Here is an 18,244-nt window from a genome sequence, read left to right on the forward strand (position 1 = left end):
CAGAAATAACAAAACCTAAGTTGTCATCCTGTTTATTTTATCACACTATGAAAACAGGAGTACTTTAAAACAGAAATGAAAAATGTACATGCCACATGCAAGAACTAAGCATGTATGCTTCTCCACCACCACTTCATAAGTATTTTAATTATGCTAACCCTGTCTATATCTGGTGGGATCACTCTGTTAAGAAGCTTCCTCTTAATATTCACTTCACCCTTCTCTCCTTTTAGGTTAGGTGGCCTTTCTCGTGAAAAGTAGATCTTGTATGCTACTTATCATTACGAAATGCTTATTGTAAAATAAAGGTTTACAAATATTTAAATAAAACAAATATTTAAAGAATGAATTGATGATAAATGATATATTTGTTTCTTTTAAGAGTCTGACCTCACTGGATTCACTGATATACTAGTTTTCCTACTGATCAAAATAAAGACCAGACCATGGAATTTGATTACTATTTTAAAAAGTACACGAAAAGCAAAAAAAAAAAAAAAAACTAATGATGAATTGCTTAAGGAATGTGAAAACATCACCCTCACTCCATTTTACATTATTATATCACAACTGGAATACTACATAAATGACTTATATTAACCAAATACTATGGAAGTAAAAGTTCAATTGACTAAATTAAAAAAAATATCCCATTTTTTAAAAAAAGAAATGAATATATTTTATATGGAATTCTCTTAGAATATTAATGTTTTTCTTTTCCCAATTAAAAAATAATAATAATTGATTCCTGGCCAGTGGCAGTTTGAGAAAAGGTTTAAAAAAATAGAAAAGTGATGAGAAACATATACTTGCAGTATTTTACATCTAAACAGTTCCCACATTTATAATTATGACCCCCAGTTTATAGATTATGGATATATAGTCAAGAAGATGTTAAAGTTAATGATTCTAATAACAAAATTAAGTTGTAGTTATGCAAATAATACAATGAGCTTTCATTGGGGGTTCATTCTAAAGGCTTAAATTAATTCTTTACTCAGGTAATTATGTTTACGTTGTATTATCTTCTTGGTGTCTCATTGATCAAACTTAGGAAGTGACTCCCTCTAGTTTTTGAACAGCTAAACCTTCAGGTGAAATTTAAACAGAACACTTTCATTTTAAAGCCAAACTACACTGAGAGAAGAAAGTGACAGCCTTGACCTTGGATAGATTCCAGAGAGGTCTTTTATGGAAGGAAGATAAAAAAAATTATAGCTCCATGCTGAAAATAAGATGAGGGTTCCAGGAGAATGGGGTAAGGGAGAAAGTTATTAAAAGTAGTAGGAATGATCAACAAGTGTAAGGACAGGATTTTCAGTGGAAATCCTTTATCTTGTTTTAATATTTAGTTAATAAATTGCTAACACTAGATGTTTAGAAAAAGCCAGTAAAATAACTAATCCCAATAATGGTTTTTCAGATTTAAAAATGATATCCCCATCAGGTTGAGGTAGGGATGTATAGAAAATAACATATAAAATGTATCTGTTAAATTTTATGAAGAAGAATTTTATCTCAGAATATTTCAGAACAATAAGGTTTTAACCAGATCTAGTCTGTTATCCGTGTATTCCTAAAAGAATATTAACAAGACTCCTACACATGTATAGGTGTTTCAACAAAAATATTTAGAGTTTACATGTTGTTTTTCTTGATTTGATTTTCTAAATTAACTGTTATACTATTTGGAAGGAAATACAATGTAGTGAATAGAATTACATGTTTGTAAATTTTAGTACTAATTTGTAAACTAGCTATGCGATCATCAGTAAAATGAAAAAGTGGAAACTTTTAACTTTAAAAGGCCCTTCCAGGTTGAATAGTCAGTGATTCTCAGTGGCGTTGTTTGAAAGAATATGAATTCTCAAATTTTGATTCCCCTTAATTCTGTTTTATGGTATTATAGATTTTTCAGATGAATAGGTCTTATAATATTTTAATATTTTAAAATCTCTTTCCTCCACTTCCTCTTCCTAAATCATGTAATTTGGACTACATATAAAATTAGAAACTGTCAATCAGTGTCTTACTTGTTTATAGGAAAATAATACCTATCATGGGTTATTGTGAAGAAAAAGATGATTCAAAAGAATATGGTTTTAGGCCTGGGTAGAGCATCAGATGGTTTATGGTCATAAATAAAACAAAACAAAACAAAAAATAAAACAGTATTTGCTATGAGCAAGACATTTTTTAAAGCAAATTAAGTTATAAATATATTTAATTTTAAAACTACATTATAAAGTTGATATTATTATTTTTGCACTTTTTAGATCAGGAAACAGAGGCACAGGGAGTTTAAGGAAGGTCACAAAGCTAATGCACGGAAAGGTGGAAAAAAGAGTCCAGATAATATAAGTCCAGAAGCCATGATCTTCACTATTTTTCTATAACCATTTTAATTGAATCAAAATGGATGTCAAATCCCAACAGAAAACAGTATCAGAAAGTTTGTTTAAGCTGTCGATTTTGGCTACAAAGTGGGTGATCAGGAGAGACCTGGACTCATTTGAAGAATGGTGAAAAAGGACCATACACATTAGTTTTATCGATATCACAGATGGAACTCAATATTTATTTTACCACCATAATGTGAGGTTGGAAACTTTACAAGCAGGATAATGTTCAGGTATGTAAAACTTTGTAAGAGAAAATACTGGAGGGAAATGAGTGTGCAAATGGAAGTGATGGGAGAAGAGATTGGCATATAGCTGGGAAACAGTGACCAAAAGGCCAAACATTGTGGTCAGAGTGTGACAATTCATTTTTAAACTTTTAGCTTTTCAGAACATTCAAACATACATGAATTGGAAGTGTAGAATTATGTTAAGGAAATTACTGACACTATTTCAAATGGCAAAAGGATTTTTATCTACAAGTTCTGATTAAAAAATACCACAAACTTGGGCTTCCCTGGTGGCGAAGTGGTTGAGAGTCCACCTGCCGATGCAGGGGACACAGGTTCGTGCCCTGGTCCGGGAGAATCCCACATGCCGCAGAGCGGCTAGGCCCGTGAGCCATGGCCGCTGAGCCTGCGCGTCCGGAGCCTGTGCTCCGCAATGGGAGAGGCCACAACAGTGAGAGGCCCACATACAGCAAAAAAAAAAAAAAAAAAAAAAAAAACCCCAGAAACTCTCTACTCCTTCCTGAAATTCTGGTAGAGGACCCAAAATTGAGAAACACCTTGGAATTCACATAGCCCACTGGGGCAAAAAGAAATGAATTTACTTGCCTGAGATAACATGTCCAGAGGCTAAATCAGGAGGACAGAAAAATATCCTGCTCCCAGCAATTACTTTCACTATCTCATGCTGAGTCCAGACTTGACGTATTTTGTTAACCTAGTGAAGCAATAACTATACATTTAAATTGTGTTGTGTACTATTTTTAGCTTTTGGTAAAGAACCATTTCATTTTAAAGTTACTTTAAAAATCCCACATTGATGGATTATCAAGGAAAAATCCTACATTGATATATTACCAAATTGAATAGAGAAATTAGAAGTACGAATATGAAGTAGTAAAATGAAATCTTAGAACTTCCTTCTCATTTGCATATTCTTTTCTTTCAACTTGGAATTAAGATGGAATATATCTGGATTTAACCTGTAGGACTAAGAGAAAAGTATATGAAGATTTGTTTTTTGTTCCCTAAAGCAGCATTTTGAGATACAGTGCTCAATTTCCAGCTAACTCTCAGAACTAGGGAATAGGATACCTAGAAATACCAGAAAAATTAGACTGTCATTCTTAGTCCTTTTAAAAACCTATTCTATATCCCACTCTGAACAAAACTTTCTGGACTGTTGGTGGTAAAATGCCAAGGAACACAAGCTGTAGCATAGGCAAACAAGTATAGTTCACAGTGAAAACAAGCTGAATTGTATTTATTTTACGTGTTTCCACTCTACCAACTTAACTCACTTAATAATGTACACATACTTTAAGGACATCAAAGGCAGATATATAATATTATGTATTAAAGCCTGTGATTGTTCTTTCTAAAATCTTCTCTCAAGAAAATGATTTTCTATTCTGAAAATCTATTATCTCAGGACGGAAAATTATTTGTCTATGTGACACTAAAATACCTTAAATAGTAAGTTAATAAGACATATCTGTATCAGTATATTATTAATGTATGGCTAGCTCATTTTTAGAGCTTTTTCCCCCTGCAACTAACATTTTCAAGGCACTTAATTCAAATAAAAGAAATAGATTGTATCCATACAAGTAGATTCGGAAATATTTCAAATGAGGAATCTCTCACTACTCAATGAATTAGATGGGTATTCTTCACACCAAGATTCTAAATGATTTTCTCTTGTGAAGTAGGTTATTTAAATGATACATATATATATATATATATATATATATATATATATATATATATATTTCTCTGTGTCTAATAACAAAGCCAGCCCTATCAAGCTTCATCATCTGCCCTCTACTGTCTAGAGTGCTTGTCTCTTTCTAAGTTTAGCCTGGAAGGAAAATTACATATTAAAGTACCACTCTTTGCAAACTGCCCCTTTTCTGGCTCCAGTTCTTCTGACTAGGATAACCCTACTTACTGCGTTTGGCCCTTCAGGCCTGGTGCTGGTAAGAGCATCTTGCTATTATGAGTTCAATTGTGCTTCTCCCTTATTAGTTTCCCAAAGTCTGCCTATATTTCTGTGAAAGTGTCCTCATTAAAAACTCTTTAGCTACACCCTTTTGAGACTGCAATCAGTTCCTACTGATATCCTGAGTCACACACTATCTAAATGAGTAAAAACTAATAAACTTATAATCAATATTTAGGAAACATGACTTCAAGAAAAAAGAAAAAAATGCATTAAGACCATAGTAATTTACCCAGTTTAACAGACTACCCTAGAAGAGCACTATACTTCTTTATTATGAAACTTGGGTTTTAGACATCAAAAATGGTTCAAATGCTTTTGAAAGAAATGTTTCTCAGTGAATCTAATGCAATTCTTCATGTTAGTTCAAAGTCGCTTCCTCCTTTCCTACTTAAACTTTCATTGATCAGCATTCTTTGCTTACTAATGGGTTACATAAAAGGCCTCTAGGAATGTTTGAGTTCATCTCTTTTTTCTAAAGTGAAAAATAACTGGTCTTAAATTAGGTATTCCCTTTATTATACTGAACACTTTGAACAGTATTCCCTTTACACTAATGTAATTCTTTAAACAATATTGGTGAAGAAAGTTTAATTTCTGTTCTTACTCACCTGTTAGAATTTATAGTAACTTTATTGACTCTATTTTATTGACTCTTTTTTAACACAATGAACGCAGATTTTTATCTGTGAAACTGCTGCATATCATTGGTCTTGACAGGTTTTCTGGCAAGAGTTTAAACCTGTGCATCTACTGGGACAATTGCTTTTTCTTCGTCATTTTTCTTAATAATTTTATAAAGACATTTCTTTAATTAAGAGTCAGTGTTATCACAGCTTCAGCATAAGCAATTCTGATACAAAATCGTATAAATATTATGTATGTATTTGAGAAGCCATTTGGAAAAATCTGTCTCCTTGCCCTGCAATCACCTTACAGACACTTTGCATCAAGTACCTTTTAATTTTCTGGCCACAACTTAATTTAAATGAGTACAGCAAACTAATGGGAGATTATTTGAAATCTAGAGAAATAAACTACTGTATTATTGAAGCAAGAGATGTTTTAAAATATAAAAATTATCCCAGTACTTACTGCAAGTCCATGAACTTATATTTAATAGATTGTATTAGACCCTTCTCAGAAGTCACGCTTTGTGGCATTTGCTCTTATTTACTGTCCTGGCAGAAAGTTCCGGCTGAAGTCAAGGTCACCTTCTATCCCAAAGTTGGTATAATTAGTATCAATTCAGTGTTTCGACAAGCTTCCACAGGAGGTTATTAACTGTGTTTCATGTGGAGTGTCAAAGAAGCAAGGGCAGTGCTGGCAATCTTTTCAGCTTCAAAGGCACAGCACATAAATTTAATTCATTGGTTAGTAAGAAAGATACAACCAGTTTATTAATGATTTTTAAAATAATTTCAGAGGTGTTCTGGAAATACATTTATTCATATATGTAGGCCAAGGTTTTAAAATATAAAACAGATTATCCTCCTAATAATAAGTAACTCATTTATTCTTAATATTTTATGAGCGATTTGCTTTCTGGAATATAATAATTACAGAAATTTAAAAATTAATATTTATATGTGTATGCATATTATATAAAAATGAATTCAAGGAAATGGCACAAAGTCTACTAGGGAACATTTTCTTTTCTTTCTTAGAGGTTGTTTTGCAGGAAATGTATATATTATTAGATTATATTAAATCTAGAATTATCATCATAAAATCAATTAAGACACTCACATTTATACAAGTAGAAACAATATTAGTAGAACTGTTTACTTAAAAGAAATATAAACTAATGGAACAAGATTTCTGTTTAAATTTATCTAAGCCAAAGAAATAAATAAGCTTAAAATGAAACTCTTAAAAATGTTTGATGTTTTAAATTGCACAAGCCACAAGAATGCCCTTAGAAAATAGAATAGAGCATAAATGTTCTGCTTCCCTTAATAGGTGGTATGGGAAAGAAAATATGAATACCGGTTTTCTTCAAATATTTCCTAAATGCCATAAAGAAATAAGTAAATATTTAAAGATTTTTAAACTTTACCAGAATTCACCTTCATACAAGTCAGAGGCAAACACTCCACTTGGTTTCAGAAATGGTTATATATAACAAGTGATTCTTATTCCAAATAAGATCTACTAGAATAGAAAGAATAACTTTAGCACCCTATGCTATCTTGGAATAACCTAATCTGAAACATTGCCATTATTCCAATGTGTGGGTCTATAGCTGAGTAAGAGACCAGGACCCCCAGTCAGTACTCCCACCCACGTCTGACCTGTAGCCACTCCCTTCAGCATTAATAATATGGTACTTTTAGCAAGGTTGAGAGGGAGCATACATCATGCTTATTCTTTCCAAGTGAGAAGCATTTTTAATATCCTGTTTCCATTATGAACTATGTTTCATGTATTTAATTTTGAAACAGAGTCAACTTTATATAGTAATTATGGTTTTTAAAAAGACTAGTGGAAATTTAGCTATACTCACAGCTTAAATGTAGAAACCTATCTTTTTGCAGATAAGCAGCTCCCTCTATATGGATCATCTGGAGACTGAAATATTACTTAATTTTTGTCAAGTGAAAAAAGCCCAACATATTGACACTTAATTTTTAAAAGCTCACAGCACCATGCAAATTGTGTTTTATTACCATCAATAAAATCAGAAACATTTTTAATAGCTAAACACTCATAATACAAGCTCATAAACAACTTCTTGATTTGCACACTTTGGGATTTAACTCTGTCAAGATGATATATTTTACCATTGCAAATGCTCTATTTGAATGCATTTATTATGACTAACTCAGAGCTATAATGATTTTACTCCATTCATTCTTTCTCAGTGCTGGTGTTTTCTTTTATTCTGATAAACGTTTCCTTACCTCTATGTATTCTATTTTTTAAGTCTCTGTGCCAAAAAGGGGAGGAGGGCACACATTAATGAAACCAAATAAAAATAAAATATAGACTAGATTTTCTTTGACATAAAGGAAATAGAGATTAGAAGCATGGGTCAGATCATTATTGCTTTTTAACCTGATTTAATTAAATAGATGTTTCAGACAGTGATTTGATGTGCTCATGTATGCATTTTGTGTTTAAGTTAGCATATTGTATTTTGAAGCCAGAGAAATGAAACAACAATTGAAGTAAAGGAATCTGCATACAAAAATACTATTTCATAAACAACATTCTAGGCAACTGCAGTTCATTAAAAATGCCCACATTAAATATGAGTAGAATGTTACAATTAATCTCATTTTCTCTATACTGGCACAAAGTAAATACTTCGGCAATTTATTTTCATTTGATATAGCTTAACTTTGTGTATATGATTTTTTTCTACAATTCACTAAGATTGCTTCAAGGAATCTTTAGAGAAGGAAGATCTTTCAAACAGTAATATTTTGGGATTATACTTAATGATCAACCATGTCCCTAAATTCATATACATTTAAATAGTTAAATTTTATGATTCACATGATTTTAAAATTACAGTGGACCTTTAATTCTAGACTGGATCTATAATTATTGTAGATGTATGCTAAAATTCATTCTATTCTACATGAATAATTTAAAATATTTTACTTAATATTACATTTTTAGACATAATAACTAAATTAATGTGTAATTTAATTGTGAAGAATTGACATTAAGTTTGTGCTTGACATTAAACTTTTGATTGCAGAAGCATGCATTTCAAAAAGACATCCACCTTAAATAAACATATTGCCAGCTGTAGCAAAACAACCAGGTAAGAAACTAGGCTGCCCCACCCGTGAAGTTCTTTTTGTCAGAAAGTCCTGGGTAACCTAGGTAACTGATTACCTTGGGTAACCTGGTTTCTCCCTTCCTGTGCTCTAACTCCCATTCTTATGCTTTAAATTAACCAATAAAGGGTGAACCCAGAAAACTCTAGACACCCCACCTTTGAACCCTAATAAAGGCAGAGCCCAGGTCTGTGCGCTCTCTTTCTCTTTTCACCAGTGACCTCACTATGTGGCCCTCCAGAATCTCTGAGTAATAATTTTGTTCCTCAAAGTTCCCTAGTGGTTTTTTACTGAAGTACAGCCTGCGATCATATTAAGAACAAGGGCTGGTCCAACCTCAACATTTGGCCCTGGTGGAGGAAATGTCTGTGAGGGCTCCTAAAAGCAATAGGAGCTGAGGCAAGTGCCTCAAGCATTCCTAGCGAAAAGCATCACTATCAATAGGCTGGGACCAACACAACAGTACCCATCTCTAAATTTTGAGATTGGTCATTATTATTCTGGTTGTAGATAATTTGATAATGGTTGATTTCTTAAATTTAAAAAAATATGTCTTTTGTTTTTGTTTTGCAGTGCCATTGTGAAATAAGATACCTTTGCAATTACCTCATTATAGTTAATAAATTGGTTCATATTACTAGAAAAATGGTATGATTTTATTAACAAAAAATTATTTCACCATTTTAAAGTCTGATGTAAAACTAAATCAATACTTGAATCAATAATTCATTTGGATTTTTACATGGATTGTGCAAATATTTTCATCATCACTTTTAGGATTTATTTTTTCCTATCTGATATACTGAAATGCATGAAGTATTTGAACAGACCCTTAGTATTAGGACAGGGAGTATATCAGATATTTCACATCTTCTCTCCACATATGTCATTTCATTTCTATACTTGTAGTGCAATTATAGTCTTACAGAGGCAGAGACAGGTAATAATTAGGCATTTAGGAGTTTTTCTGTGTTGGTAAGTACAAAAGATTCAGTTGTGAATTCTAATTTTAAAAATCATGATAAATAGACATAATCACTGATATATCTCACTGTGTCTCATATATGTTTCTTGACTTTTCAATACCTTTATATCATGATCTGTAAATGAGGGTGCTTGCTGTTAAAGATTCTTAGATTATGAGCTAGTTTATAATAAAATTAAAATTATACAGTATGATAAAAAATTTAAAAAAATGCTTTCAAATTAATGATACCATGCAAAAATAATATTAATACTAGAAATCATATCAGGTCATTTGGAAGCATTTTATAAATTATCATGTTTATCTCATTAAAAATTTATTACAGTGACCTAAAAAAAACCCAAATTTATAAAAGAGTATATATAGATATAGATATACAGATATATATCTTTTGAATTAGTTGATAGGATTAATCAGGCCACTAGTCTTAAAAAGTTGCAATTTCTATAAGCAGAAAATTAAAATGTGTTGTAGCAGTGATGCTTTGTAATGCAAATATTTAAGAGATCTATAAAATGTTCAGGTTTTAGGTATATGATAAATAAATAAGAATCCTATAAAATTCATAGAAAATTTATAAATTGTTGTTATAGTCAAGGATAGATAAGTAAGTTCCATATGCTCTAGTGCCATTTTAATATTTAATTTTTTTCACATAATCAATTAAAAATAGGTTTGAAATTAAAATGTAATCAGTGCACTAACACCAAAGAATTTTGCCAGAATTAAAACTAGAATTACTATAGGAAAAATATACCATTTCAGATGCAGCTACATGTGAACACATTTGTTTTACTTAAAAGAACTAAGCAATCATTGTCATACATTGAGTGCTGATTATGTTGCCAGAACTCTAGACATTATCCAATCCTCAAGGCAATCTGAGAATTAAGTGTTTCTCATTTTTCTGACAAAAATGCTGATGCTAAATTTGGTTCATCATCTAAGACCAAAGACTTTGTAAACAGAAGAACTGAAACTCATACCTAAAGATATTTCTCAGGCTCACTTATTCTGTCTTTCCCATGACTGTTCAAGTTTGCTCCCTTCTCTGTGTTATAGCACCCTTTTTTGTAACAAGGTACTGCTAATTGCCCGCTTTTCTTCCATATGGTTGAAGCTCCTCTTCCTGCACACAAGAATGCATTTCATGTACAAATTGAAGAGATGTGCAAATTCTCAAGCTTATGACTAACAATTGGAGTAGCTTCTTTTGGTCTATTTTATCTTGATTTTTAATATAGCAACAGCTATGTTTCTTTATTTTTAATTGGATGTTTACCATATCTTAGGATAGAAATCTCAGCAATGGCAGGGGTGGTGAAAGAGTGTAAATGGAGATATGAACAGTGATTCATTTGTGGTCATTTATTAAATAAGTATGTATATAGTGAGATAAATGTTATAGTTTATGAAATTTGAAGAAATGCCATTTAAACCTAATAAAATTAAATATAGTTAGCTTAGTAATTTAGATTACTGAATGAGAGAAAGAGATGAAAGTAAACAAAAAAAATTGGCAAGTTGAAAATATTTAGTTCCTAGCTTTTCTTAGGCAACATATTCTTATTATATCTTTTAAACTATAATTTGGAAACATCTTTCACTAATTTATAGATAAATGAATTCCACTTAAAATATAATTGCACCTGAAACCTCTAATTTAATAGGTAATGCACAGCTAAGTGAATATCATATAAATTAAAAGGAATATAGTACAAAAATCATAAAATATTTATTTATTGACTGAATCCCCACCTCCCTCAAATATGGACTAGAATATTAGTCATGCAGGTGAGCTTGGTGACCTCCTTCAATTCCCAGTTGTTCGTTGAAGATAGGAGGGAAAAATAGACATTACACTAACATTCAATGTTGGTGCTACTATTTTTTCTGTATAAAGCAGATGCTATGAATTGCCTAACTCATAAAATATGCTTTCTTTTCACATATCTTGGTGCCATTTGAAAAATAATATCTTGCAACTATTAAGTAAAAAAAGAGGGAATAGGGGTATGTGTGTTTGTGTGTGTGTGTGTGTGTGTGTCTTTTTTGAGGTTTATTTATTTGTGTGCTCCTTTGAAGGAAAAATAAATTTTTTCAGCACTTTTGAATTCCATGGTATAAAGTTCACAAAACATCTTAGGAAATCTTTAAAAAATGAATTTCCTTGAAAAAGTAGAAAATTGATTTCTTTTTAGCAGGCTGGTTAAAATGGAACAGATAAGAGTCACTTAAGATGCATGTAAACAAATATAAAAGATTTGTTCAACACTTCACTTTGAAATAAAATATTTTCTATTATTTTAGCCTAATATATATATATATATATATATATATATATATATATATATATATACACACTCACAAAGAATATGAATACTTTTCATTAATTAAGTATAGACACTGATTATTTGGGGGAAATGTATCAATTTAATTGTTAGTGATTTCAGATACAATATGTTTAATCCCCATAATTTTAGGACCTGGCATAGTGCCATTTATATAAACAGCAGGTACTTGATAAATATTTATTGAAGAAGAAATGAACTAGGCTTTTTTGTTATAATTAGGTCTTTTAAAAAAAGTTAAGTCAATATATATCTCTCTCCTTTTCCAACAAAGTGATTTGTTTGTACAGTCAGAACTTAATATCATAGAGATTTTATTGGTAAGCAGTAAACTGCATTTCATTTGAATTACTGTTTGTAAAAAAATCTTTAGAAAAACAATAAAAGCAAAGTAGAACTTTAGATATTTATATTTCATATAACATCATAAAGTATTTTTTAACTTTTTCTTCATTTTTATTATTTTTCTACTCATTTTTATATAAGTTGTTATAAGAATGATCTTTAATCTCTTCTACTTATAGATTTAGCTCAAATACAGTTTTTTTAGTAATACTGGGTATTTTGAGAAATTCTTAATGTTACTATCATCAAGCTTTAGCTATCAATCTTGTACACTGTATAACAGAATTGACCAAATTATTAAAAATTAACAATTATAAGATACTAAAATATTTTTCTGGAACAAGAGAAAAAGTAATATAACTATAAAGTAAAAGCTAGCAGCAACTCAATATAATATTGAGAATTACTAGAAATTCTACAAAACACAAACAGTCTAACTGAACAGTCTTTACAAGTGAAGGAAAATAATGTTAAGTCTATCCTTGACAAAACTTTAGATATATATTATTGTAAAGTCCTCATGATTTCAAATTACATTGTTACATTTAACACATATTAGGACAGCCAACGTGACATAAAACATGTATAAGAGTAAATGACAGACTTAAATAGGACAAATTGTCTCTGAACATTGCTTATGCAGAAATAAAGTTTAAAATGTGTATTTCTCTAATGTGCTCAAACAACTTTTTATTTTTTCATCATCTACTAACTACTTAAAGCCTACTCAGAAATGCTTTTTTATATTTCTGAACCATGACATAATAATTATTTTTGCCCTTAAGGATTACTTCAATATCTTTTAGGTTGCTCTGTTTGAGACAAACATACTTATTAGTAAACGGATGCCAGAAATTACTCATGGAGCCAACCATCAATTCCTGTCATCCTGGACAAGTCTAGAACATTTGCTTTCAGAACATTCTGTTAGTAGAATAAGTAGCTCCACTCAGCAAATCACTTCAGGCTGACATATTGAATATTTACCTAAAAGTTCTATGTGGCAAATAGTTTATAATGACCCCTGGATTATGCCAATTTTACAACAAATTCAATGCAGCCATTTTAATCTAGTTGCAGAGGAATAACAAATCAATAACATTAAACTAGGGTCTTAAAAAAACAAACACTACCTCTGCATTTTTGAACATCTTATTTCTTTGCATTTATAGGGTAAGGAAAAAAAACAAACAAACAGTGTCCCATGTTCACATTTTAAACTCTCAATGTTGCAGAGCTCCATATATTCTCAACCTATATTCTGAAACATTTTCATAAGAGTCATAATTGACACTAAGAAAAATTAAAATGTACCATCTTGTCTCATATTTTATTCCAACAACCTTAACTGATAGTAACTGAGGTGACTTAATTACTTCTTAGAAGTAAGTAAAATTGGATCTCTATTCCTCTACCCTTTAAAAAACCTTTAAAAGCTCTATTTAATGTGTTTCCCAGGCCATAACAAAGAAGCATACTGTACCTCGTATGTTGCTGGATGTTGCAGATGTGGTTTGGCTGGCTGTTATGGCTACAGTGGTTGTGACTGTTGCAGTGGTAAGGGAGGGGATGATAGTAGTGGGAAGCAAAGTGTTGGGAACATCTGGTGAGTGGAAAAAAAAATATAAAACAAAATCATATCATGCAAACAAAAGAGAAACACAAATGATTCAAATTACAAATACATATATCTTATTTGGGTTGAACTTTTAACAGGCTTAAACAGATTATCAGGTACAAAGCTGGCGGTACCACGCAGTTCTTGTCATTTTGTTTTTCATTGATTTTTAATGCTCCTACACAAAGCAAAAACTTGGAGCAATGTTTGACTATAAGCAGATTGCCTGCAATATTTAGAGTAAAACTTAAAATGACAAGAATTCATTCGTTTGCTGAGTCGTTTAAGAAGTTTGACATGCAGTAGCAAAATACAGAGGTAAAACAGAAACTGACATGCTTTGTCAAAGAAGTAAACAAAGAAACAGCACAACAGAAAATAAACACAAATAACACCACCATATAAGATTAAAGAAATGTTAACGATGGATGAATATATGCATGTTAAATACTCTGATTTTTTTTTAGGCAAACAATGATAGGAAATAGGATGAAAGCAATCTTTAGATACAAACAAAAAAGAAGCCAACTGTTACTATTATTATTACCATTATTTTGCTTTTCCTTTTCTCACAAACGGTGTTAATGTACAGTTTAGAATCTTATAATTCTTACCCTGATTAGCTGGTAACGCCTTCTAACAATTTTGCAGTACCTAGGAGTCTTTAACAAGTATTGGGTCAACTAGCATGGAACTCAATATTCTGAACTGTTTATGACTTATTTTATTTGGCATACCTAGGAGAAGTTATTGAACATATATCTGAACCATAACATTCAACCCCTAGTCCATAATCAGTCAAAGTTGGCAAAAGTTGACAGTAGATTCAAATACAGAGAACATAAAAAAGAGAAAAATTAGCTTAGAGTTTAACACCAAAATCTTCCTTTTACTCAAAAGCAGCTAAAACTTTGAAAAGCAGCATAGAGAACACTGAAACAATATAGCCAGTGTCAAGCAATGAGAACTTCAGTAAGATCCTCAGAGAGTCAAATCTCGTCTCAAGTGGATAGGCATAAAATTTACACAGTGAGGAAATTAGAAACAGTTCACAAATTACCTGTAATTACTGTGCTGGGGTTTGATTTCACATGTTTGCTACACAGCTCCTATATATTCAGAGTGTTTGACAGGTTATTTTGCTATTAAAAAGCTTCCTGACATTCTCTCAATTAAAGTCTCTGAGTCACACCAAATTTTTTCTAGTTCCTTACTTCTGATAAACAGCCCTACTCAATCCTCAGACTTTAACCTGCTGAATTCTCTATGCTGGAGACATCAGAAAACAGCATGAGATCACTCTCTTATCTTTGGTATTTATGTTTACACCTGTTTCCTGGCCAGTCACATTAAGAAAACAACCTTCTGAAAACTCAATGGTGCTACATTAATCACTAGAGAAAATGGGTATTGTCTGGAGTGCGATTACCATGATCATAAAGTAGAACTGACTTCAACAACATTAAAAATGAATAAATATTATGTATATGTGCACATATGCTTCTTGTTTACTAATTTCTATAATAACCTCTTATTTTCATTGTAAGCTTTCCTAAATAGTTTAGGCAGACTGGAGGTAAATGAAAAACATTTTCTAAATTTAAAAAAAGTAATTTTAATTTTCACGCATTTCCAAAATAGAAAATAATACATTCTTTGTCTGTTAGCAAAATCATTTGCTCATTAGGATCTCAAAATATATGTATTTCATTAGTGCAAAGGGAAATATCTTCCGGGGCTAACAAATATAAGAATATACAATGATATTAGTCCTTTAAAACTCCATGGAAAGAACCCAAGATTACCAAACCTATCACTGATTATAAAATATTACATTATTTGCTATCAGAAAATGGGTTAGAATAAAATTTCATTGTATCTGAAAAGCAGTGTTTCAAAACCAGCTATATTATTTGATTCTGGAGTGCAAATAACAGACTTTTTTTTTTTTTAAGCCAAAAAACCCCATATTGTTTGTATTTTTTTCCTTACTTCATATCAACAAAGATGGGTAATAATTAACTCTGATTTGTTTTGGAGATAGTCTATATATTTTCATGAGCATTCTTATATATACCAACAATATCCTATTTCCCATATGAAGATGCATGATATATAGGGTTTTGCTCACCAGGCTAATATTCAAAAAACATTTAAAAAATGGGTAGTTTTAATAATTGTTAATCCACTTTAAGAGAACTGTCCTAGAGTCTTCTACAGGGTCCAGATAGATGAGATAACACCACTAACCATTATTGACTCATAGTCTGGCTCCTGCTTATCTGCTCATCATTCTCATCTTCTCCCCTTGACTTCATATGTACCTAAAAACAAACTGGCTAAAAGCAATTTGATGGAAAGAGCCTTGGCCGATACGACAATTGGGTCAAGAAAATGACCTGTCAAATAAGAAATGTCTCCCAGTCACTGTTACATATTTTTAATCACTAGTAACATTATTTCATCCTACATGTTCTGAAACATTTTAAACACTTTCATTTTTGCAAAAATTTTGAGGATTTCATCATTCTGTTCTTTCTTTTTATCACACATTCATGTCCATCCAATTATTTCAACTCTATTGTGAAATAGCAAAAGTTGAAATAATCTTAACATTCAATACCAGGAGATTAATCAGAATCAACTACAACTCAACAATGTAAGATTAGTTAGAATTAGTTGTAATTCTCAGAAAGGCCAAGGAAATTGTGTGATATTTCTCTTACCTAAACTTTCTATTGTTCTGATTTTATTGTTGTCAGTCTCCCCACTTGGCAATTAATCTTTGAATAGAACTCTGCCTACTTTATTGTTGGTATCCTAGCACAATTTAGAAGGTCAGCAAAAGTTTACTAAATGAATTTGTTCATAGCATTATAAAAATAAAACATATTTTAGGGGATCTAGAAAAGTTCACTTTTTTGACAGGTCAACTAGTCAATATAGAACTAAAATATTTCATTACTTCTGCCCAAAAAAAAATTCTTCTCTGTGTTTAATACATACAGACAATTTTTATTTTCTGAAGGATACATTTTCAAGATTATAACCTACAAATTCTTTCTTCAATAAATTTCCTTGCTAACAAAATGAATCTTTGCCTACATATCCTGCAACTTTGAAAGCTGTGTGAGCCTGACCTGAGATTCATGTATTCCACACCACCTTATGAACTCTCTCCAGTTTCAACTGATTTGAGACTTTCCAAGAAAGGGTGTAAGACGACGAGGGCTCACTAAGTAACTCTCATTGTGATCAGTGGTGAATGATCTCAACAAATTTATGAGTTGTCTATTATTATCCCCACTTAATGGATGAAAGAACTTTGAGATAGAGTTTCCTCATCTTGAAAATTACACACATATGTATAAATATGTTATATTATAGAAAAAATTTTCTTAAACCTAAGTATAATGCAAAGAGAAATTTCTCTAACACTCCCATCTCAAGATCATTTATTTTATCTGTATGATAGTAACTCTTCTTTTTTTTTTTTTTTGCCATACGCGGCTTCTCACTGTTGTGGCCTCTCTCGTTGCGGAGCACAGGCTCCAGACGCGCAGGCTCAGCGGCCATGGCTCATGGGCCCAGCCGCTCCGCGGCATGTGGGATCTTCCCGGACCGAGACACGAACCCGTGTCCCCTGCATCGGCAGGCGGACTCTCAACCACTGCGCCACCAGGGAAGCCCTGATTGTAACTCTTGTCAAGGCAGAAATTAGTAAAATTCTGAGCTGTCTTCCTAAGTCCAAATACCCAACTCTCTAGTTTTTATCCTACAAATGAGTGGCAACATTTGGAAACATTCAGCAATTATTTTAAAGGTCCTGGTTTGATGCATTCCCTTTTGCCTTTTATTTAAACATTGATTATGAGAATGAAGCTACATTTTCATAAGGAAATACGAAATTGAAAACATGAGTAATAATAATTTGCCTTAGTTTTAAGGTATCTAGAATTCTGTACCTTTTAAAAACCACTATGTTGTTACTACAAAGAATACTCAATCAAATATAGTACAGGATAGAAAATGCAGGTCATTTTGTCCCCAAGACACATCCATTTTTGTGTCTCCAAAGAATAAAAATACATTGATTCATATGCAGAAGAATTACAAACATGTGCACACACATAATAAAAGTAAGTTACTCCTGGTTCAACATTAATTTACTAATTCTGTTTATAAAGCCACATAATCTGCAATCATATTAATAAGTAATTTGCTGAATATGACTTAAATTTAGAAGATTTTAATATATGTCTTACATGTTTACATCCTATGATTTAAATGGACACTAAGATAACTATAAATAAAAAATAGAAAAATTAATGGTATGCAATTTATGAATATTAAAATTCAGGAATGATAACTGTCTAACAGACAGGTCAGTCAATTAACTACATGATATTTCATCTCTGTTTTCTACAATACAAAGATGGGCTCAAATTTTTATTGTCATTTTCCTTGGAGAGCATGTTAATTTAATCAAATACTGTTGAATTTGCCTGGAAAAAAAAAATGGTTAA

General features: G+C 31.4%; 1 protein-coding gene across 1 annotated transcript in view; it reads right to left on the minus strand.

Moving 5' to 3' along the window:
- The window catches only part of CADM2 (cell adhesion molecule 2), a 240,398-nt gene that overhangs the window by 47,252 nt on the left and 174,902 nt on the right, over positions 1–18,244 (minus strand). Inside the window, exon 7 of the mRNA XM_033855945.2 lies at positions 13,584–13,703. Within this exon, the coding sequence (XP_033711836.1) occupies positions 13,584–13,703 (120 nt within the window). The remainder of the gene's footprint in view (positions 1–13,583; positions 13,704–18,244) is intronic.

The sequence above is a fragment of the Tursiops truncatus genome, chromosome 4 (assembly GCF_011762595.2).
Source record: "Tursiops truncatus isolate mTurTru1 chromosome 4, mTurTru1.mat.Y, whole genome shotgun sequence".
Lineage (NCBI taxonomy): Eukaryota > Metazoa > Chordata > Mammalia > Artiodactyla > Delphinidae > Tursiops > Tursiops truncatus.